The 22,677-nt window shown below is 39.6% G+C and overlaps 1 protein-coding gene across 1 annotated transcript in view; it reads right to left on the bottom strand.

Annotated features, from left to right (window-relative positions):
• The window catches only part of LOC149085747 (neprilysin-1-like), a 107,622-nt gene that overhangs the window by 2,834 nt on the left and 82,111 nt on the right, over positions 1-22,677 (bottom strand). Inside the window, exons 11-20 of the mRNA XM_089232142.1 lie at positions 19,386-19,484; positions 19,192-19,269; positions 17,535-17,635; positions 17,387-17,439; positions 17,234-17,285; positions 16,246-16,313; positions 12,594-12,703; positions 8,816-8,881; positions 8,646-8,732; positions 4,078-4,157 (exon numbers count right to left, since the gene is read on the bottom strand). Of these exons, the coding sequence (XP_089088268.1) occupies positions 4,078-4,157; positions 8,646-8,732; positions 8,816-8,881; positions 12,594-12,703; positions 16,246-16,313; positions 17,234-17,285; positions 17,387-17,439; positions 17,535-17,635; positions 19,192-19,269; positions 19,386-19,484 (794 nt within the window). The remainder of the gene's footprint in view (positions 1-4,077; positions 4,158-8,645; positions 8,733-8,815; positions 8,882-12,593; positions 12,704-16,245; positions 16,314-17,233; positions 17,286-17,386; positions 17,440-17,534; positions 17,636-19,191; positions 19,270-19,385; positions 19,485-22,677) is intronic.

The raw sequence follows: 22,677 nt of genomic DNA, 5'->3' as shown, positions 1-22,677 counted from the left end.
AAAATAATCGAAATACCAATTTTTGTATAAAAAAATCCCCTTATCATCAAAGTACTTTCAGCCAGTAACCTAAATTTCCATAGGAAATTGTGATTCCAGTCATAGGGTTCATGTGACCTAAATTTCAGAACGATTTGCCCAGCATTTTTCTAGAAATTCGAGAAAATGTCTAAACTTCAAAAAAGACACAGACATTTGGAAACATAGTGTAGTTTCACAGTCAAAGGTAAGCATACGGGGTGTTTCAGAAAGGACTTCCCTAACTTTAAAATGACGTAATCAGCGGAACATTTGATGAGCAGTCCTGGAATTTTAAATGCACCAGTTCGCAAAAAGTAGTTACAATTTTGACTGATAGATGGCACAACAGGCGTTCTATATCCTGATTTCTTTCTGAGGGGTTATTTATAGGGTAACCTACCATCCTCCTAAGTTTCGGAAAATTCGCCCTTTTTCCCTCCTTTCCATGTTTCCGGAACTATTTTAATTTTTTCAGGGGAATTTTTTCCCCACGTTGAAACATACATTTCTTCATTGATATGAGGGTTTTTATGTTTTTCCCCCAACACATTCACCAATAGCCCTTGAAATTCCCGCATTTTTTTCTGGTTTGGGAAAAATTATTGTTGCGGCGGGTTTTATTGGTCGGAATAGTGGCACCATCTACTGTGAAAATTGGAATGAGTGACGTCACTACGGGAGAGCACGCAGGTGTCCTGCTTTCTAAGTTTTCGAATCTGGTAACCCTAGTCATTTAAATTAAATGTCATTGCTTTCAGCAGGGGTCTTCAACATTTCAGACATTGCTGGCCAAATTGTTTTTTGGTAATTTGATCGTTTTTCTATCCTAAATAGCTACTTTATCAAAATGGTCAGGTCAGAAGGGCCATGGCAAAAAGCTCGGAGGACCACATTTGGCCCGCGGGCAATGGGTTGGAGACCCCCTGTCTTGCAGCAAGGGTCCTCGAACGCTGTATCAGCTTGAAAGCCGAGAAGAGTAGACGTGGACCTAAGCTAGTCACGGTAGAGGGCTCACTCGAGTCTCCAGGCCAAGCGGGGAGAAGATGTGACACAGCACCTGTGCTGGCCACAGTTATACGAAGGGCTCACCCGAGTCGAGAAGCGTGGACGTGGTCTAAGACATATCACGGTAAAGAACAAAGGGCTCAATAGAGCCACAGTGGAAGTACGGTAAAATTAGAGAAGGGTGGCAAAATTTGTAGCGCCCACGGGCGGTAAAACCGTAAAAACGGCCACTTACCTAGAGAACTAGAGAATAGATCAGTGAGTAAATGACGGATCTATGGCGTTGCAAGCACGTAAACGACCAAAAGAGTGACTTGCAGAGCAAGGGACCAGGTCAGCGAGTGATCAAAGGAGTGACGAGAGTTTACAAGCATGCAAGTGACTAAAACTGTGTGCAGGCATGTGAGTGACCTAGAGAGCAAGAGAAGTGACCAGGTCAGTGAGTGATCAAAAGATTGACCTACACAGTGTGCGAGCATGGCGGTGACCTAGAGAGCGGGAAACCAGGTCAGTGAGCGGCTAAAAGAGCGACCAAGAAAATTTGCAAGCATGTGAGAGACCAAATAGTGTGAATTATATAAACACAAGGGAATTTACAGAGGTGGAGGCTAAATGGCCTATATCGTATTACATGGGTCTTCAACGCGGGCCACATTTAGCCCTCGGAGCTAAAAGAAAATGCTTGAAAACATTGAAAACCGATAAATTCTAGGAATTAATGAAAAACATAATTTCACAATTAATGAAAGAAATAATTCCAGAAATTCATGAAAATTCAAAATTACTGAAAGAAATAATTTTTAAATTTCTGAAAAAAATAATTTCAGAATAAGTGAAAAAAAAGAAAACCTCATAAATATCAATAATAGGAATTATTTCACAATCAATAAAAGAATAATTACCATAATTATTCAAAGAAAATAATTTCAGGATAATATTGAGAGAAGGCAAATAATTTCTCGGAATTACCAAAATAAATAATTAAAGAACCAATAATTAATCAAAAACTTTTTCAGAAATAGTGAATTTGTTTTTACAGAACTAATAAAAAATGATAATTGATAAAAGAAATAGTACAATTATTCAATCATTTTTGTCCCCATTTAATTTCGGGCACTATTGGCCCATTCTATTGACATGTCACTAAATTACATGAGTTGGTGGCCCGCTGGCTTCTTGGGAAGTTTAATTTTGGCCCACCATGTCGGAAATGCTGAAGACCCCTGGCCTAGAGCGACAAATTTGAGGAACGGGTAGTCAAGCCTTTTCAGCCTATGGGCCCCGCCGCTGTGGTGGTTGAGTGGTCATAGTGAAGGACTCGCATCGCACGTGTTCGAGCCCCACCGTCACCACAGCGGTGGTTGGCTGAAGTTGGTTTTTCTGTGGTTCCCAACTTCGAGGCGCAAATACGAGCCGATCTCCCCGTTAAAAAGTCTCGCCACAGAGAGCAACAGTCCTACAAACAGTACAAATATTCAGTCACTACACATCACTCACTTCACTTCTGAGATATAGATGGCAGCACTGAAAAATCATACACAACACTAGATACGCACTCAGACTGTTAGGTACACACACTTACACTTCCGGCACAACTCACTAGGTAGTAAATTACCCATGGCGATAGACCTGAGTTGTGCTCGGTTTGAAAAGAAAAAAAAAAGCCTATTCCCCCTTTGGGCAATATTTCCATCCCATAGGTTCCTCCCCGTGTTGTTCATGCCCCCCCCCCCCAACCTCATCCCAGAACGAGACCCTTTCTATGAATTCAATCAAAACTAGGCTGACCATATTTACTCGATAAAAATACGGGGAATCAGACTTCGAAATACGGGAAAATACGGGACATTGCCAATTACCACCAAAAATGATGCCAAAAGTAAGCAAAGTCGCCAACTCGTGCTAAAATCCCAGAAAAGCCGCATTCATTGCAGTGAATTAAAATAAAAACATAACAAATATGTGAGAGAAATATTCTTATTTGAAATCATAAATTATCCTAGCATAATTTCTGAGTTGGGAAGATAATTTCGTTCGTTGATTTGAAGAAAAAGTCAAGTTATCTTCGTTAGAAATACGTTAAAAACCGGAACATTCTAGAAAAAAAGTCGGGACAGCCAGAAAAACAGAAAAAACCGGGACTGTCCCGGGAAATAAGGGACTTATGGTCACACTAAGCAAATTTATAATGAACAAAACTTTTGTAAATGTGATCGATCTCTGGAACCCTGGGTCAGGCACGAATCCAGACAGTGGGTGGCCATGTTTCTTTCTCAAGAGCCAAATTAAATGTGGAAAGTACGTCTGTGTAAAATTTGGGACGATCCCAACGCGAACCTACAATCGACCCTCAAGACACATCATCCTGGAACCGCGCCTACCCTGGACAAGAGTTCAGTGAGCTTCCTCCTTGGGCGGGGGGGGGGGGGGGGTCATGCATGACTGTCTCAACATCATGGGGTCCTCGGGCAAAGTGAGATTGTGAGAACCCCTACTTAGCTGGAAGTAACATCCTACATATTTACATACTTACATTTGAAAGTTATAGCAACAGATTTCATCATGGTGGGGGGCCCCCATGGATATGAGATCCCGAGTCATGCCCACATGGGCTCATGGGTTAAGAGGACCCTGGTTCATGGCCCCCACATCCTGGAGCGGGGCCCCTAGATGAGACTTTTCACGGGCCCCTTTATAGTGAATTTATGGCGTGAAAAAACAAAAAAATGATGAAAATTCTCCCGGGCCCCGGGGCTGCAGCCCTGTCAGCCTCCCTCTTGTGGGGGCCATGCCCTGGTTCTGTGGACAGTTCTTCTGGATTCTGAAATTGGTAACATTTTCTCGCCTCATATTTTACTTGAAAGCTGTAATTCGTTCTTCACAGCTTTCCATGGTACCCTTCAACACTTGTTGTGGCCCTCTTTTCATTTGATTTTCATTTCCCAGGTTTCATGTTTCCATCTAACACCAAGTTATGTCATTTCAAAAACTTAGGATGTTTTTTCTGAAACACCCTGTATGTATGTACGTGCAGATTGTCCAATTCAATACCTTTCGTGGTGAGACGGATTTCCGTCCTTTCTCCAAGGATTTGATTCCTCATCTTCATCCCTCTTCGCTTCACACAACGACTAGAATGAAAGCAAAATATTTACCATATTGATATACAGTGTGTTACAAAAGTTAAGTCACAGTAAGGGAAGTGGTAATACACGGAAAATTAGATAAAGTTATTTGGAAAAAATTACTTTAGACCTATTCAAGTATGCACAAAGCTGTATAGTACCAAATTAAAAAAATATATATTAATAAATATATACAGCGGGGTTGCGCAACTTTCTTAGTCAGCGGGCCAGAAACGTTCGTACGTAAATGGGATAAATCCGGTTATTATGCATAATCACCGAACGTTTTGGTATGCTTGATATATTTCCATCAATTTATCACCTTTGGGGGCGATTATGCGTAGTACCCAAGCGTTGCGTAGTTGGCGAATTCGATCAATTTCCCCGAATTAATCACTTTTGCCGGTCATTATGCATAGTACCCAAGCATCGTTGGTATATTTGTTAAATTTCTCTAAATTTAACAATTTTACCGGCGATTATGCATAGTATACAAGCGTCATTGGTAAATTCGATTAATTTCCCTAAATTTATCATTTCTAAAGGTGATTAGTGCCCATGCATCGTCGGTAAATTTGATGAATTTCCCTACTTCTTCATTTATCACTAAAGCGATTATGCATAATACCGAAGCGTCGCGTCATTGGTGAATTTTACCAGTTTCCCTAAATTAATTCTTTTACCGGTGATTATGCATAATACCCAAGTGTCGCGTCGTTTCTAAACATGATAAATCGCACTATATGATATACTATACATGGTAATTCATACATATATTGTGTCATTATACCGGGGTGCGATCGTAAAATTTGTTATTATATCGGGGCCCGAATATATTCACCACCCATACTGGACTAATTTGGAATAATTTCCATATTCATCAAATTCACCAATAACACAAAGTCATTATGCATAATCACAGATAAAGACAATACATTAAAAGTATTTATCAAATTTACCAACGACGATTGGGTATAATGAATAACCGCCGGTAAAAGTGATAAATTTATCAAATTTACTAACAAGGAAAGGGTCCGAAGGTGTCATCCTCAAAAAGTTTCGAAAAAAATTACCACTGATTCCACTCATTTAAATATGCACAAATATATAAAAATACCCGGCGGGGAATTATTATGTGTCACAAAAAAAATGTAAATATTTTGAACGCCAATAGAGGCCAAGAATGACAAAAAATCCTGCAACCGTAGAGGCTTAGAGTGACGTCATTCAAACAACACATGATCATGCAAGCACAGACAGGGAAAAAGGAAAAAAAAGAGAAAAATAACTAGTTTCTAGGGGGAAAAAAAGAGAAGAAAGGCGTTATTTATAGATATCGCCAAAAAAGCGCGAGAGGTGATGAGTAGCCAAGTGTCGTCATATTTAATAATTTTTTTGTATCTTTAATAATTGCATTCCGCCGCTAATTTTTTGTTTTTACGTGTTTCTGGATGAGATGAATGGACTTGAATTTTTCATAATTTTTTGGGGATGACATCTTGGGGAAATTTTAATTGCAGGTAAATAAGTTAACAAAACATAGATGTTTAGAGTCTGAGAATGACTGAGAATGCTACTATGTACACAGAGATTTTTTCTGCGCAGAAAAAAATTCCCCGAATTGTATAAGGTGATGGTGATAGTAACCGAGAGACACCCAGGCTCTGTCACACTCGGTGATATAAGCACATTGTCCGTGAGGACTCGGGTGCCTCCGGGGAACCTAACCATTTATTGAACTTGAGAAATATATATTATAAGGTAGCATATGTTATTTGTCATTCCACACAGATATCGAAATTCTGTGGACAGATAAACAAGCCTATGCAGTTGAGATAAAACACAACTCATCTGGGAGCAAAAAAATGTTAGAGGGCATATTTTATGCTGGAATACATTTTTTCCTTTCCCCGCGAGCATCTCGGTCTTCATAATCCCCCCCCCCCCCCCACCAAACGATTGGCAGAGTCCTTTTCCAACGGTTTTGAAAAGACGATTGATAAATACGCGTTATAACCGATTTATCAAATTATTACCTTAACATATACATAGAGTGACTATACGACACGTTTTTTACGGAATATTGCCATAATTTCGGCAATTTCCAAATTCTCAATCCAATGTCCCGTTTTTACTCCTTATTTTCAACGAGTCTCACTTGAATTTTTGACATCAATGATGAAGATTATTTCTCATGACTTATAAATCATATTTGTTTCGGCGAATTTCATTTTGATTTGCAGTAACTCATCCTTTTCCGCGGTGAGCGATTGTTTAGTAACTTTAACGTAGTTCGCAACTTCCCCAACTGTACAAGACAATACCGAAAGGATTAGAAGTGCCGTGCAATCCGAAAGGGTGGGTGGATGAATGAGGGAAGCCATGATTTTGCAGCTAAATGGTGTAATATTAAGAAGTCATCAACGAATACGGCAAATACACGAAAAATACAAATAACTCCTAATGCATTTACGACGACACACAGTGGGTGTCGTCTTCAGAGGGGGGAAAATATTCAACCACTAATCACGCTAACTGAGGATCAGACTTGGGTTGAATACCAAATCTTAACCCTCGGTTGCACAGCGGAAAAAGTACTGACTCATTTACTCACTAGGTCATTGCGTCGATCAAGCGTTCTTTCACTTGTGTCGAATTGTTTGTCGGTGAATTTCCCGTGTATTGCCTCCAGTGTACGAACTGATGCTTGTGCAAGCATGCTCGTATCGTATGGAGGCGAAACGAAAGTTGTGAAAAACTGATAGCAGATGGCAGCATTACACATAACAAGGATTACACGGAAAAATACTTCGCATCAGGTTCACAACACGAACACGCTCATTCCAACATGCACCAAATTCGTTAGAAGCTCCGTAGAGGAATATGGACGAGGTGAATGTTCAGTAGTAGTATTCATACCTGGCGGTTTGACTGAGAAGTTGCGGGCTTTAGATTCGCCGGTGTGGGGGTCGAGTGGTCACAGTGACGGACTCGGATCGCGAGGTCCCTGGTTCGAACCCCACTGGCTCCACGATAGTGGTCAGTTGAATATGGTTTTAAATGGATGAAAATTCGGAACAAATGAAAGAAATAATTCCAGAATAGAGAAAATTCATAGTTATAGTAATAATAAATATAGTTCCAGAATAGTGAAAATTCAAGAATAATGAACGGAATAGTTCCAGAATAGTGAAAATTCAAGAATAATGAACGGAATAGTTCCAGAATAGTGAAAATTCAAGAATAATGAACGGAATAGTTCCAGAATAAATGAAAATTCATAGTTCCAGGATAGTGAAAATTCATAGTTCCAGAATAGTGAAAATTCGTAGTTCCAGAATAGTGAAAATTCATAGTTCCAGAATAGTGAAAATTCAGGAATAATGAACGGAATAGTTCCAGAATGAATGAAAATTCATAGTTCCAGAATAGTGAAAATTCAGGAATAATTATGAACGAAATAGTTCCAGAATAGATGAAAATTTATAGTTCCAGAATATTGAAAATTCATAGTTTCAGATGAAAATTCACAGTTCCAGATGAAAATTCGTAGTTCCAGAATAGTGAAAATTCGTAGTTCCAGAATAGTGAAAATTCATAGTTCCAAAATAGTGAAAATTCGTAGTTCCACAATAGTGAAAATTCATAGTTCCAGAATAGTGAAAATTCATAGTTCCAGAATAGTGAAAATTCGGGAATAATGAACGAAATAGTTCCAGAATGAATGAAAATTCATAGTTCCAGAATGAGTGAAAATTCATAGCTCCAGAATAGTGAAAATTCATAGTTCCAGAATAGTGAAAATTCAGGAATAATTATGAACGAAATAGTTCCAGAATAGATGAAAATTTATAGTTCCAGAATATTGAAAATTCATAGTTTCAGATGAAAATTCACAGTTCCAGATGAAAATTCACAGTTCCAGATGAAAATTCACAGTTCCAGATGAAAATTCGTAGTTCCAGAATAGTGAAAATTCGTAGTTCCACAATAGTGAAAATTCGTAGTTCCACAATAGTGAAAATTCGTAGTTCCACAATAGTGAAAATTCATAGTTCCAAAATAGTGAAAATTCGGGAATAATGAACGAAATAGTTCCAGAATGAATGAAAATTCATAGCTCCAGAATAGTGAAAATTCATAGTTCCAGAATAGTAAAAATTCATAGTTCCAGAATAGTGAAAATTCATTAGTCCCAGAATAGTGAATATTCAGGAATAATGAACGAAATAGTTCCAGTTAGAAAACAGTTTGAACTAAATAGATGAGAAAATTCATAATATTCGTATATATTCATTCCAGAACATATATCATAATTCCAGAATATACGAAATTCAGAAATAGTGAACGAAGTCGTTCCGGAATGGATAAAAATTCAGAATTTATGAAAGGCATTACAGTATGTGCGACCGCCCGGTACGTCGCACACGCCTAAGGGCGACTCTGCTAATAATTTGTATCACTGAATTGTGTGACAATACAACGAACGATTACCTGAGCGTACGACAAGAAGAACATCTGCTCGTCGGTGTAACTCAATCCGGGGAGATCATCATCCTGATCATCCGTAATCTTGTATGCCTGGAATAAAGAATTGTGATCGTCAATGGGCCAATCATGAAAGATTCTCGGAGGGGAAAATATGGTTCAAGATTCACACTCACGTTGAAGGAGATGCCGATCGAATTCAATTCTGGCATCGCAATCTGCAGGATCGACATCACTTCACCCTGGAAAAAAAAACCAGTCAAATGAAGAAATCTAAAGCTGACCAAGCGAGCACATGCGTGAGTGAACGAGCGAGTGAAGTGATCAAGTTGGCAAATGAGTGAGCAAGTGCGTGAATGAGCAAATGCGTGAGTCACTTGGTCACTAATTTCCTCACTCGAACACGTATTTACCACTTGGTCACTCTTTGCTCATTTACTCAATTGCTCATTTGCTCACTTATTTGTTCACTTGGTCACCAATTTACTCATTTGAACACGTATTCGCTCACTTGGTCACTGCCTTGCTCAATTACTTACTTGGTCACTCACTTGCTCAATTACTCACTTGGTCACTCACTTGCTCAATTACTCACTTGGTCACTCACTTTCTCAATTACTCACTTGGTCACTCACTTGCTCATTCGGTCGCTAATTTGCTTACTTGGTTATTCACTTGCTCATTAACTCACTCATTTGCTCAATTGATAACCTGGTCACTCATTTGCTCAATCGCTAACCTGGTCACTCAATTTCTCACTTGATCACTCATTTGCTCATTTACTCACTCGGCAAGTGACGTGCTCAATTACTCATTAAGTCACAGGCGGAAAAACCGTTTTACCCTCATTTAACACTGTTTTTTTCCCCGAAATTTCCTCCGTTTTTCGAATTCCAATATCTCTGTGAATATTGCACTTGAAAACATGGAATTTTTTTTTTTGTTGGCATCAGCAGAGACAAGGCAACACTTTCTGATTGGAAGTTAGAGGACACAGGGGACGACCGTATAAAAATTTAGATTTTGTTTAAATTTTGTTATACGCTGTATTTTCACTCTCAAAACTGGTACAGGGTAATTTTTGAAAACCTGTTGAGAATTTCTTAAACTGGAATCGTACCTCTACGACGGACGGTTGATGAGATAAAGGCCGTGCTAGCACTTACAGGACACCCTGTATATACACGTAACTTGAAGCTTGACAAGCATGCATGTGCAATCAATCTTCTTGCGCAAGAATCGTGATTGTACAAGCGGCTTGAGCGAATTCGATAACGCATGCTTGCTCAAACCCGCGGTTGCACAAGAGTAAATAACCATGCGGGTGCATGTGCTCTTTGTGATTGAGTGAATGAGTAAGCGAATAACACCAAGTGAGCAGATGAGTGAATGGATGAGCAAGTGAGTGATCATGTGAGCAAATTAGTGAATCGTTGAGCAAGTGAGTGACTGAGTGAAAGGATGAGCAAGTGAGTGATCATGTGAGCAAATTAGTGAATCGTTGAGCAAGTGAGTGAATCGTTGAGCAAGTGAGTGATCATGTGAGCAAATTAGTGAATCGTTGAGCAAGTGAGTGATCATGTGAGCAAATTAGTGAATCGTTGAGCAAGTGAGTGACTGAGTGACAAAGTGAGCAAATTAGTGAAAGGATAAGCAAGTGAGTGAGCAAATGAGTGAATAGATGAGCAAGTGAGTGAGCAAATGAGTGAATGGATGAGCAAATGAGTGACTTAATGAGCAAATGAGTGACTTAATGAGTAATTGAGCACGTCACTTGCTGAGTGAGTAAATGAGCAAATGAGTGATGAAGTGAGAAATTGAGTGACCAGGTTAGCGATTGAGAAAATGAGTGAGCGAATGCGCAAGTGAATAACCAAGTAAGCAAATTAGCGACTGAGTGAGCAAGTGAGTGACCAAGTGAGCGAATACATGTTCAAATGAGTAAATTGGTGACCAAGTGAGCGAATACATGTTCAAATGAGTAAATTGGTGACCAAGTGAGCGAATACATGTTCAAATGAGTAAATTGGTGACCAAGTGAACAAACAAGTGAGCAAATAAGCAATTGAGTGAATCAGTGAGTGAATGAGCAAATGAGTGACCAAGTGGAAAATACGAGTTCGAGTGAGAAAATTAGTGACCAAGTGACTCACTCATTTGCTCATTCACGCACTTGCTCACTCATTTGCCAACTTGATCACTTCACTTGCTCGTTCACTCACGCATGTGCTCGCTTGGTCACACTCATTTTCTCTCCTGGTCACCGGCTTGAGCGCGTGAACGCGCTTGATCACTCAATCATTTACTCACTTGGTCATAACTGCCTCGGTCAAGCGCTCACTCACTTGTGCCGAATTGTTTGTTGGTAAATTGGTGCTTGTATTGCGTGGAGGAAAAGTACTGAATAGATATTTTGGCATTTCCAGCCAGTTATTAAGGCCCCCGGAATATCATATTGTGCTCGGGGAGGGAGGGGGGGGGTGTCCCTGTTGCTCTTAAGACGGCCCTAAGTAACTATCTCCCCGTTCTTCTAATTCACAGTATCAGCAGTTGCTAAACGAAATATGATATCCTCCAGATGGATGCTATGATTAGGCCAACATCTAGGCTGGGCAACCAGAGAAAACCGGGAACGTCCTGGTAAATATGGGACGTATGATCACCCTATACATAACGGACATTCAAGAAGATTTATTTGTGCTGCCATCTATCGGCCAAAAGGTTAAGCTCAGAGTTAAATTTTTATAAACCCGGCGTTACGTCTTTCTACCAATATGATTCTTCATGGCGCCCTCTGGATCATATTTCCGAGACAGTAAGGGGCCAGGTCAGCGAGTGACCTAGAGCAGTGGTTATCAACCGGGGGGGGGGGGGGGGGGGCTCCTAGTGCTACTGGGATACTTCAAGGGGGCCACGGAAGAAAATAAAGGGAACCATAACAAGTGGTTTGGGGGAGCTGCAGAGAGCTGAGAAGAAAATTTAAGGTGTGAAGAAATAAAGTTTTTATATTAGTCACTATACACTTACAGAATCCAACAAAACCACTCATAAAACCAGGGCCATCTTTAGGGTATGAACCCACCCGGGCCTCACCGCCTACATTTTGCAGCAGGTTCCCTAGGATGGGGTTTTTCGCCGGCCCCCGGCTACATTTTTCACAGACCCCTACATTATAAATTTATAGTATGAAAAACAAAAAATGATGAAAACCATATCAGGTCCCAGGCTGCAGCTCTGTCAGTCCCACTCTTGCTAGGGGCATGCCCGGGGGCCTCATGTATATAAGTGACCCAACCTTATGATATTTTGTATAGTACAATAAATTTTGAAAATAAGTAGGAAATATGTAGGCTGTTTATTTACAGATAAGTATAGGACTACCATAGCATCACTTTGCCTAAGGCGCCCATGATGTTGAGACGGCCCTGACTAGAACTCGGACTAGCAGGGAGCTCAATAAATTCTAGTCCAGTTGTCTGGAGGCCAATCTTATTTGCAAAATTTTCGTTCGGTATAAATTCACTGAAAAAATCAATTCAATACGTATAAAGGATCTTGCTTCTAGACGAGGGTCGAAAACTCTGGGGAGCCACGAGAAAAAAATATGGTTCAAAGGGGGGCCACGGGCAAAAAAAGATTAAGAAGCACTGACCTAGAGAGTTTGCCAGCACACGAGTGATCTGATCAAAAGACGTTGACATTGGTATCATGCTATTTTATCATGCGTGCAAACTGCTTTTTTTTGGAATTTTTTTTAAAAATTAAGTATTAGAGAGATGTGGAAAATTTTGCACACTGGCATAGGATAGCATACACAATCAAATATATGGGGTAGAAATTTGAAATAAATCATTGGATAAATAATATTTCTACATAATTTCCATGTTAAAATGTAGAAGACCCCTTAATTCAATCTTTTTAACAATAAATACTATAAAAAACTCTTGTACTTACCCTGGATGAAGAGCCATTAATTTTGAGTTCGTCGTGACAGTTTTTGGACTTGTGTCGGATCTCCATGATGTCCCAAATCGTTTTGTTGCCATTGACTTCCTTCATCAGATCTACAACACAGATATTATAACAAAGGAAAAAACAAGATTGTGTTCGGTAAAAATAAATTAAATAATTACGATCATTGTACACTCATGTCCATAAATTAAGGATAATGCCAGCTCCGGCAAATAAAGGTTCAGAAACAAAACAAACGTTACTTATTCATAAAGCCCATTTATTAAACAAAATATAAAGAACAAAAACGATGGTGTATGTATGACACCATTCATAAAAACTACGATTTTTGCTCCCTGGAGCAATTGTAAAAAATATCTCCTTCACAAAAACTTTCTATGACATGGTTGGTATGATGGTTAAATACATTGTATGTCTCCCATGCGATGAAATACAGTCCGTACAACGCCTAGGCATGCTGAATATCAAATTATCGATCTGATCTTGGGGAAGATCACTCCACTCAGCAAGCAATGCTCTCCGAAGTTCCGGTACACATGTGGGAGGGGGTTGACGGGCTGTAACTCGTCGGCCAAGCATGTCCCACACACGCTCTATCGGATTCAAGTCAGGCCATTCCATACGGGTTATATCCTCAGATTCAAGGCATTCGTTTACGATGTTTGCTCGGTGAGGACGGGCGTTGTCGTCCATAAACACAAATTCTGCGCCCATGGCACCCCTAAACAAACGTACATGTTGTTCCAGAATGATGTCCCGATACATTTGGGCTTTCGTGGTTCCGGTTTGAACATGCAGATCTGTTCTGGAACCCAGTATAATTCCACCCCAAACGAGCAATGCTGCACCACCGTAACGGTGTCGTTCAATGATGTTGTCTTGGTGGTAACGGGTACCTGGCGTTCTCCATATGAAAGGCCGACGTGAATCAGGCTGCAAGTTAAACCTGGACTCGTCGGAAAACATCACACAAGCCCACTGTGACGATGTCCACATTGCATGTTCTCTACTCCAGGGTAATCGCCGTGAGTTGCCGTGAGCGGAACACATCTGACAGGCCTGCGAGCATATAGACCAATATCTCCCAAACGTCTGTACACGGTTTGCCTTGAAACTGTGGTACCCGTGGCTGCAGATAGATGACGAGACAGGTCGGATGCTGTGCTCCGTCTGCTTCTTTTGGCAGTTACTGCCAAATACCGGTCTTCATTCGGCGTTGTAACTCAGGGGCGACCTGTACTGTAACGTCTACTGACATTTCCGTTATCTTGGAATCGTTGCCAAAGCCTAGAGATGACACTTTGGGCAATTCCAAGTTCCTCGGATACTTCCATCTGAGTACGCCCACATTCCAGGTGGCCGATAATTCTACCACGTTAAAAATCATCCACATGCGTCCTCTGTGTCACAACTATTCGCTTATGGCACTGAGCGCCTTACAGAACTCTGGTGAACAATTTCACTTCTTTGCCACCATTCCTTATATACCCCCCTCTTACACTCTCGTCATTGTGACGTACTATCGGCATCATCAGGTGGCTTCCTGAAATTTGAATATCATTCTTGCAGATGTGTGTGATAATTCTACAGGTGAAATTTTTACTTTAGATTTCGATTTCCGTGTGATTCTGAATTATCCTTGATTTATGGACATGAGTGTATTATCGTAGTTTATGAACATTGTTTCTCAACCGATGGACTGTGTAAATTTCTTTTGCCGGTTCGCGAAACATGTCCCCGAATTTTTGAAGCCAGTACGTGATTGAAGAAAGATCTGACCTTAGGGATGTGCGACAGGTGCGGTCGCACCGGGCCACACGTTTTAGGGCGCCTGCACTTGAGGTAATAATGTCTTTAATGGATTCTGGATTTTCATGGATATGCTGGAATTATATCTCTCGTTTATTCCGAATATTCGTCAATTCTGGGATCATTTCTCTCATTTTTCCAGAATTTTCACGGGTGTTCTGCCAAATATTTTCCTTATTTTCTATTCATCGATTCCGAATTTTAATTGGTTCTCAGACAATTTCTTTCACAGTTTCATTTTAAACGGTTTTTTGGAGTTATGTCTTTCATTAATTTAAGATTTCCTATAGTTCGAAATTTTCATTAATTTTTTCCTTGTTAATTTAGATTTCATTGTGTCTATATTTTTTTTGTACAGATATTTTTCAACATTCCACTATATTTTGAACTCTATATTTAAACATATCCTGTATAACAATGTACGAATTTTTGTATATCTCTATAATCCTCTCTATAAGCCTCTATTTCCTCTATGATAATGTACGAATTTTATAAAACCTGTGGAAATCTTTGTCCTCTAACTTCCAGTTAAAAACTTCCTGAGGTCAACAGAAAAAATTCCACGTTTCTAAGAGCAATATTAGCAAAGGTATTTGAATTCGAAAATCGGAGAAAAGTTATGAAAGAACAGCAAGAACTAAAGGACACAACGCTCGTTTCCATCATTTATGCTGCCGTTTCCCACCTTTGCTCCGATTTTTGCATTGGAATATCTCAATGAATATTGCACTTGGAAACTTGGAATTTTTTTGTTGGCCTCAGGAGAGGCAGGGCAAAAACTTTCTAACTGGAAGTTAGAGGGCAAGGAAACCGTATAAAAATTTATTATTTTTATTTTATTTTGTTGCACTCTGTATTTTCACTCTCAAAACTGGTACAAGGTAATTTTTGAACGCTTTTGAACATTTTTTTAAATTGGAACTATACCTCTACGACGGACGGTTGATGAAATAAAAACCACATTAGCGCTCACAGGACACCACCCTGTATATAGCGTATAAAATTTACATCGGTACTGCAGCAGAAATATAAACAATTTTACCACATAATTCATTTGTATGCCGCACACCGGTTTAAAACCAAAATCATATGTATAATTATAGCAAACAGACCACATGCAGCCCAGGCTAGCCAATTTCAGGAATGAGTTTTCAAGGAAATCATACAGGGTATCAGATTATTCTATTACCAAACTCATATCTTCCCTCGTTCTTTCCTACGCCACTGAAACCTGAGACCCCCTACACCTGCAGTAGTATAGGCAAACTCGAATCAATCCAAAATAAATCCTCCAGATTTGCTCAAGACTGCTGGTCATTTTTCGTTTCCGTGTCCGAACTCAAAAACGATCTCCTCCCTCTCTCTACTCTTCGTCTCATTTCTCGATTAAGATTGTTATATAAAATTTTCCATGGTCAATTCAACATAGACGCTTCTGGTATCTTAGCCAAACCATCCTACATCTCTAGAAGACTCGGCCATTCCCTTAGAATAAAACCTATTTTTGCTCCACGGACTGCTTTGAATACAGCTTCTTCCCTCATACCATTGGTGAATGGAAGAAACTCGCAAGCTCTATATGTATATATTGTCGAATCCTCCGTTATCACTAGTTTTTTGTCCAATATCAAACAATATCTTTGTCATTTTCAATCGCATCCTCTTGTATAGGTCCCAGGGCCAACAATATTGTATAAATAAATAAATAAATAAATAAATAAAATACTAGAAGGGATAAAGGGGGTGGCAAAATTTAAAAATAATAAATCCGCGTTTTAGTTCTTTTTTATCGACTGGTCTATCAAGTCAAAAATGAAGTACTTACTGAATGTCGAGATGTATTCGAGTAAATCACGAGCAAGGTACGTCGCGAATGACCCGAACGAAAGGTAACTGCGGTAAAAGAATATACGTAAATATAAATCAATTTTATCAGCTACGTAATATCCATTTTATTAGAAATTTAAATTGATCACCTATGTAAATCTATGTGTTGATTACATTCTATTCAATTGCATTCTAGTCTATTTTATTAGTAATGTAAATCCATTTTTTATTAGCAGTTCCAATAGTTTTATCACCAATGTACGTAATAAAAATGTTTACGAAAAATTTCTTTCCTAAAAGTAGGAAAACGGTAAATCATATGAGATCTTCGCTCGGAAACATTATCTTTTAAACTGCGTAAGCCTTTATTACGGTTTAAGAAAAGAATAATTCGAAAAACAGCATTATGTCGTAAAGGAAGTACATTAAGATTTCTAAAAATGGTAGAAGAATGAGACTGACCCCGACTCAAAATTTTGAAAACTCTTTTCAGTATTGAAAATAAAGGCAATAAATTAGTTTTATAATCACCACCCCATATAATTGTACCATAATTTATAAGTGAATAAAACCAAGTATAGTAAAGGTCATTTAAGAAATTAGCGGAAACTTTCTTACTTGTATAATAAAAATTATATAAAACGAAAAGAAGTTTTTTAAGTAGTTCATGATCATGAGATTTTCATTTTAAATTGCTCTGTCTACAATTAAACCCAAGTATTTAATACTATTTACTTCTTGAATTGCATCGCAATGGCAATGAGGTTGAAAATCACAAGCGAGGGTGTGAAATTTAAGATTTAAGATTTAAATCCGATTGCATAAGATTGAAATTAACGTATTTTGTCTCCTGTAAATTTAATTTTAAATCATTATATAGCATAGAACCATTTTGAAAATTATCAGTAAGTACAACTAATATTCCAGTAATGAAGTTCAACAATTATTAATTGGATAGTAATTACAATCAAAGCAAAATCGCTCACCTTGGTTGAGAAATATACAAATATGGCTGCGCAATTTTCTCGAAATGAACAGCTGAAATTTTAAAATAATTCGAATTAATTAAATTAATTGCGGAAAATTTTCACATAAATAATTTTTGGAAACTAGTATGAACACTGAGATTTTTATTTTACCAATAATGTTCTGATCGTGCTCGAGAACATCGGACGTCATCGAAGATATTCCCCTGTTGGAATCAAATCAAAAAAATCAATATAAGAATCGATTAATCAATTAATTCTACAAAATCGAAATTAATCGAATGATTAGTATTTGTTTTACCATTGCGGTCCAGACTGATCGATCATAGCCTCGATTTTCTTTGTCGCTTCGAATTTCTGGATGTTCAAAATACTCGGAATGATCTGATTATTCACTGAAAGCTGAAATGAGAAAGATTTCATTAATCACTTAAAATAATGTTATTCATTTATTTATTTATTCAATACTGTTTGGCCGAGGCCCATACAAGAGGATGCGGAAGTTACGAAAATGACGATTGATGGTACAGGAAAATTCGGAAATCATAGTACAATCTACAATATTTGGTGGTAGGATCTTCCAGTCGATAATAGTCCTTGGGAAGAAGCTGAATTTGTGACAATCTGAAGAAGCAAAGGTGGGCTGCAATTTTTGGGAATGGTTGAGTCTAACAGAGAAATGTGAGGGTTTGATGTTGGAGAAGTGTCGATATTAAAAACCTATGGAGGATTTTGAAAAGAAAAGTTTAACGAGAAATAAGTCTAAGCGAGGAGAGCGGTTGGATATTGAGTTGGCGCTTGAGCTCCGATATGGACACAGACGAAGGCCAACAGTTAAAACGAGTGGACTTATTTTGGATAGATTCTAATTTGTCTATGTTGGTATGTGTATGGGGATCCCAGGCTTCACAGGCATAGGGGGGAGCAGGGAGGATGTATGTCTGGTAGCACAGATGACGGACATGACGAGTGGAGTATTTCAGGTAACGACAAAGGGAAAAGAGTTTTTGGAGACATTTATTAAAAATATAGTCAACGTGAAGATTTTCCAGCGGAGATCGGAAGAGATTAAAATGCCCAGGTATTTATAATGGGAAACCTCAGAGATCAAAGAATTGTTTATCGAGTAAAGGGGAAATCTTGGGGAATTAATTTACGGGTAACTTTTATAAAAACTGTTTTTGTGGAGTTGAAGGGAAATTCCCAGGTTGAGCACCATTCGGAAATAATGTTAAGGTTGTGTTGGAAAGATTCTTGGTCGGAAAAATTGGACACTGTTTTGTCCAATGATTGACATAATCATCAGCGAAGAGTCTGATCCGGCAGTTTATGGAGTCGGGTAGATCATTTATATAAATTAGAAATAGTAATGGCGAGAGAACCGAAACATGGGGGGTGTGCTAGACTTGACATGAAGAAATGATGAGTTCTGACCCTTCAATGAGACAAACTGGCTGCGGTTAATGAGGAAGGCCCCCACCCACTTAAACAGTTGAACATTTAGATCAAGGTTTGAAAATTTTAGCAGAAGTTTATTACGGGACACCCTGTCGAATGCTTTAGAAAAATCTACGAAAATGATATCGGATACATATGAAAAGAGTTAACTGGGTAGATACAGATAACGGATGATGTAAATCCATGTTGGTTAGGGAAGAAAAAGTTAATCGGGTCGAGATTGGTACGGATTTCCTTGGCAACTATGTGTTCAAGGAGGAGGTGATTGCAGTAGTTCTAAAATTAAGAGGGTGGGACAGTGAACCTGTTTCATGGATGGGAATTATCTTCTATAGATGGGATATGGGAATAATTTTCCAGTCAGAGCGTAGGTTAGATGTGTTCAGTGAGACGTTGAAAAAATAATTAGGAGATAGTTAGAAATTTCATCTGCGTCAGAACTTGAAGATATGATTTGATTAATTAATTAATTAATTAAGAATTATTAAAATTCAACTCACTCCGGAAAACCATTGGTTGACTTCATCGATTCTCGAAGTGATATCAGTCATCACTAGGCGGAACCTGGATTTCAATATCTGCGGATAATTTAGACATAATTGTGAATTAATTGTGAGGAATATTATTTTTTAATTATTTTTTTCCCCGAATAATTCATTAAATATTTTTTTTTTATTTTGAACGTATACAAAACCTTGTCTTTCAATTGGTCCTTTTCGAAATCGTCTAGCCAATCGACGGACGACAGAACTTCCACGAGGCTCAATCTCACCGTTGAAGCTATTCTTACTTTCTGTAAAGAAAATTAATTAATTAATTAATCAGTAAGAAATAATAATTGTCGATGAAGTTGCACACCGCCGATAAGGAATCGGAATCGTGATTTTTACGGATTATCATATCAAATATAGCCAAAGAGTATTTTACTGTAAGAAAATGAACAAGTGAAAGAAGGCTCTGGAACCGGGGTTCTTAACCTTTCGTATTACACGGCCAATAAGATAAAGTCCACGGTACCTCGTGTGTCCATAAAATAAGCTCATGAATCTCTTTACAAAATATATATTCAGTGTATAGCAATGTGAAAACAGTGAGGTGAGTAATTATTGTTTTCTTATCGAAGCTCGTTGGCCCCAGGAGATATTTTCAAGGATCCTTGAGGGGCCTCTAGGCCATTGGTTATTGAAAACGCCTGCTCTAGAACCTGCCTTGTTAGGCGTTAGGCCAAGGGTGCTTAGCCTTTAGGAGAGTGCGTGCCACTTCATTGATTTGAAAACATGTCGCGGGCCACTTGAGTGATCTGTAAATGCGTTGCGGATCACTCAAGATCTAGAAATGTGTCGCGGGCTTACACACACTCTCTAAGTCACTCTTTTGGTCACACCCATGCCTACACACATACTCTAGATCTCTCTTTTAGTCACTCTCTCATGCTTGTGCATACTTTATCTCGCTCTTGCTCACTCCCATGATTACATATTCGATAGGTCACTTTTTTAGAGTCATACATTCTCCTGGTCACTCTGGTCATTTACGTACTTGCACACTATTTTGGTCCCCCGCATGTTTGCACATTCTCTAGATTATGGCCCCCTACAACCACAAGCTTCTTGGTTGAGATATTTGGCAGGCCCCTCTCTCTCTGTGCAGTATAGTGTAAAAAAAACCACGAAAATAATAAGATTTGGCCCGGACTGGAGCCCTGCCAGTCCTACCTTTGTGGAGGTCATGCTCTAGATCAGTGGTTCTCAACCGGTGCTCCGTGTGCCCCAGGGGCTCCGCGGCCACTCGAGAATAATAAAATAAATCAATAAATTTGATAAACAAACAAAAAAAAAAAGGCCTAAAGGGTACCGCCATATAAATAATTTAATAAAAAGGGCTCCTCGAGTTAAACAGGGCTCCGCTATAGAAATTATTCACTGAAAAGGGCTCCGCGAGTCAGAAAAGGTTGAGAACCGCTGTTCTAGATCACTCTTTTGGCCGCTCACATGCTTTCATCCTCTCTAGGTAGGTCTTTTGGTTGTCCATTGACCTGGTCTCTCACTCTATCGGCAGGTGTGAATTTGACTCATTCGTCCTCAAATTTGCCGCTGCTCCGAACTTGCAGCCCTTTCAGCCCTCACCCCCTGTAATTACGCCTCTGTATCTGCTTGAGTTATATAACTGCACCACTATGTGATTTTGTCGATGAATTGTCCTAGCGGTGAAATGTCGTGTCAGTGAATTTGCGTGGAGGTGAATTTTTCTTTTGGTGAATTGTTAGCGATAAATTTTCCGCACACGATCCACAACAGTCGAGGATCCGACTAGATGCTTTTTCCAACAATCGGTTCTTTTGAGTTCTGTAGTTTAGATAGTTGAGGCGATGGTTGGACTCACCCGACACTCGCAGTTAGATAACCGTTCTCGAGCGCAGTGTTTGCCAGAAGTTAAAGAGTGTCCCTAAAATAAGCTTGACCATTTGAAATTTGACAGATTGACAGGGAGAGAGGGAGAGGTAGTCATAGAGTGAGTTTTTCGTCATGTGGTCATTCAACGATCAGATCTTCGAGTTGTTCGTCAAGTGCTTCTTGGCCCCGATGCCCTACCGGTGGAAGCTGTTGGATCTGGACTCGAACCTGACCACGAGGCTTGCCATGAACATGGGTTCTTACCTCATCACGTTGGTCCTCTTCTCGATGAGCGGCATCAAGTACCTACAGAACCTCGCCAAGGACCGTGGCTATCTCGATAACCCCAAGAGTAGATTAGCCGTAATCGTGAGTACGCTTAAGATACATTTTTATTTCCCATCTATGATTCCGTAAAGCTAGGGGCAACACGCGTGTCCAGCCTAGCCCAATACATTCCGAAGTTGGTCGTGGGTGAGTAGTGTGGCCGCTCCGCTATTGACACTGATCGACAAATTCTGGAAAGTATTGGAAGGCTGGTCGAAGAGATAGACAAGGACCTTCCAGTCCCCATCCCCGAGTCGCCTTCTTTCCCCGTCTTCCAATCTGTCTGGGCTACGCATTGGTCGAATCACAACAACAGTCACAACATGGAGAGTGTTCTGGAAGCAAATAATTGCCAAGGAACATTGATCCAGGCTGGGCCAGTGTGTAGCCAGCCTATGCCGCTGGTACTTCATTTCAACAGTGGGACGCAAGCATTAGGTGAAAATATTTGCGAATGGAAATTGGGCTAGGCTGGACACGAGTGTGGCTCTAGCTCAGGGGTTTCCAACGTAAAGCTTTTCGCGAAACCCTTGATAGTTGTAAGGCTGTTCTGCGGAACTCTTTGATGATAATGAGGCTGTTCTGCGGAACCCTTTGATGATAATGAGGCTGTTCTGCGGAATCCTTTGATGATAATGAGGTTGTTCTGCGGAACTCTTTGATGATATTGAGGCTGTTATACGGAACTCAAACTAATTTTTGAATATTTATCCAAAAAAGTGTGTGTCTACTGCCGTCTCAACAGCATCATAGCCCCAGGCCAAAAAAGAAAGAAGTTTTAGTCCCCACCTCTCTTAATATACATATTTATCGTCAATAATAATTGTGCAGATCTTATCGTGGAAGCCACTATTCAACAGTGCGGGCCGTAGGTCTCCGTGCCGTACACGGTTGAACTCATGGTTGGGATGCGCGAGGTGTTGGAGCCCCTGTCAGCGTAATTTGAAGCATATTCACGAATCAAGAGCTTCGATTATAACCATCACCAGAAGAAAAGCTCCCATACAAGAACACTGTGTGACAAATGCTTTAGCTGAAACAGTGATGATGCTAATCATAGGGTGCTCATCTGAGTTGTCGGGGAATATCTCTTGAACACGAAATCAAGCATCTATCCTCAATGATAAAACTGAGCACCCATGACCCCTGCAAGGTTAGAGCTGGCAACACTCTAGCATGAGGGCCGGGACAAATCTTATTGTTTTTTTTACACCATAAATTCAAGACAGAGGAGGTTCCACCAAAGATTTGTCTAGGGCAGAGGTC

This window comes from Pholcus phalangioides, unplaced genomic scaffold (assembly GCF_987345545.1).
Source record: "Pholcus phalangioides strain wild (caught in Gottingen) unplaced genomic scaffold, Ppha-v1.0 ptg000005l_1, whole genome shotgun sequence".
In the NCBI taxonomy this organism is placed as follows: domain Eukaryota; kingdom Metazoa; phylum Arthropoda; class Arachnida; order Araneae; family Pholcidae; genus Pholcus; species Pholcus phalangioides.
The sequence above is the reverse complement of the archived record's forward strand: the minus strand, read 5'-3'. Positions and strand labels throughout refer to the sequence as shown.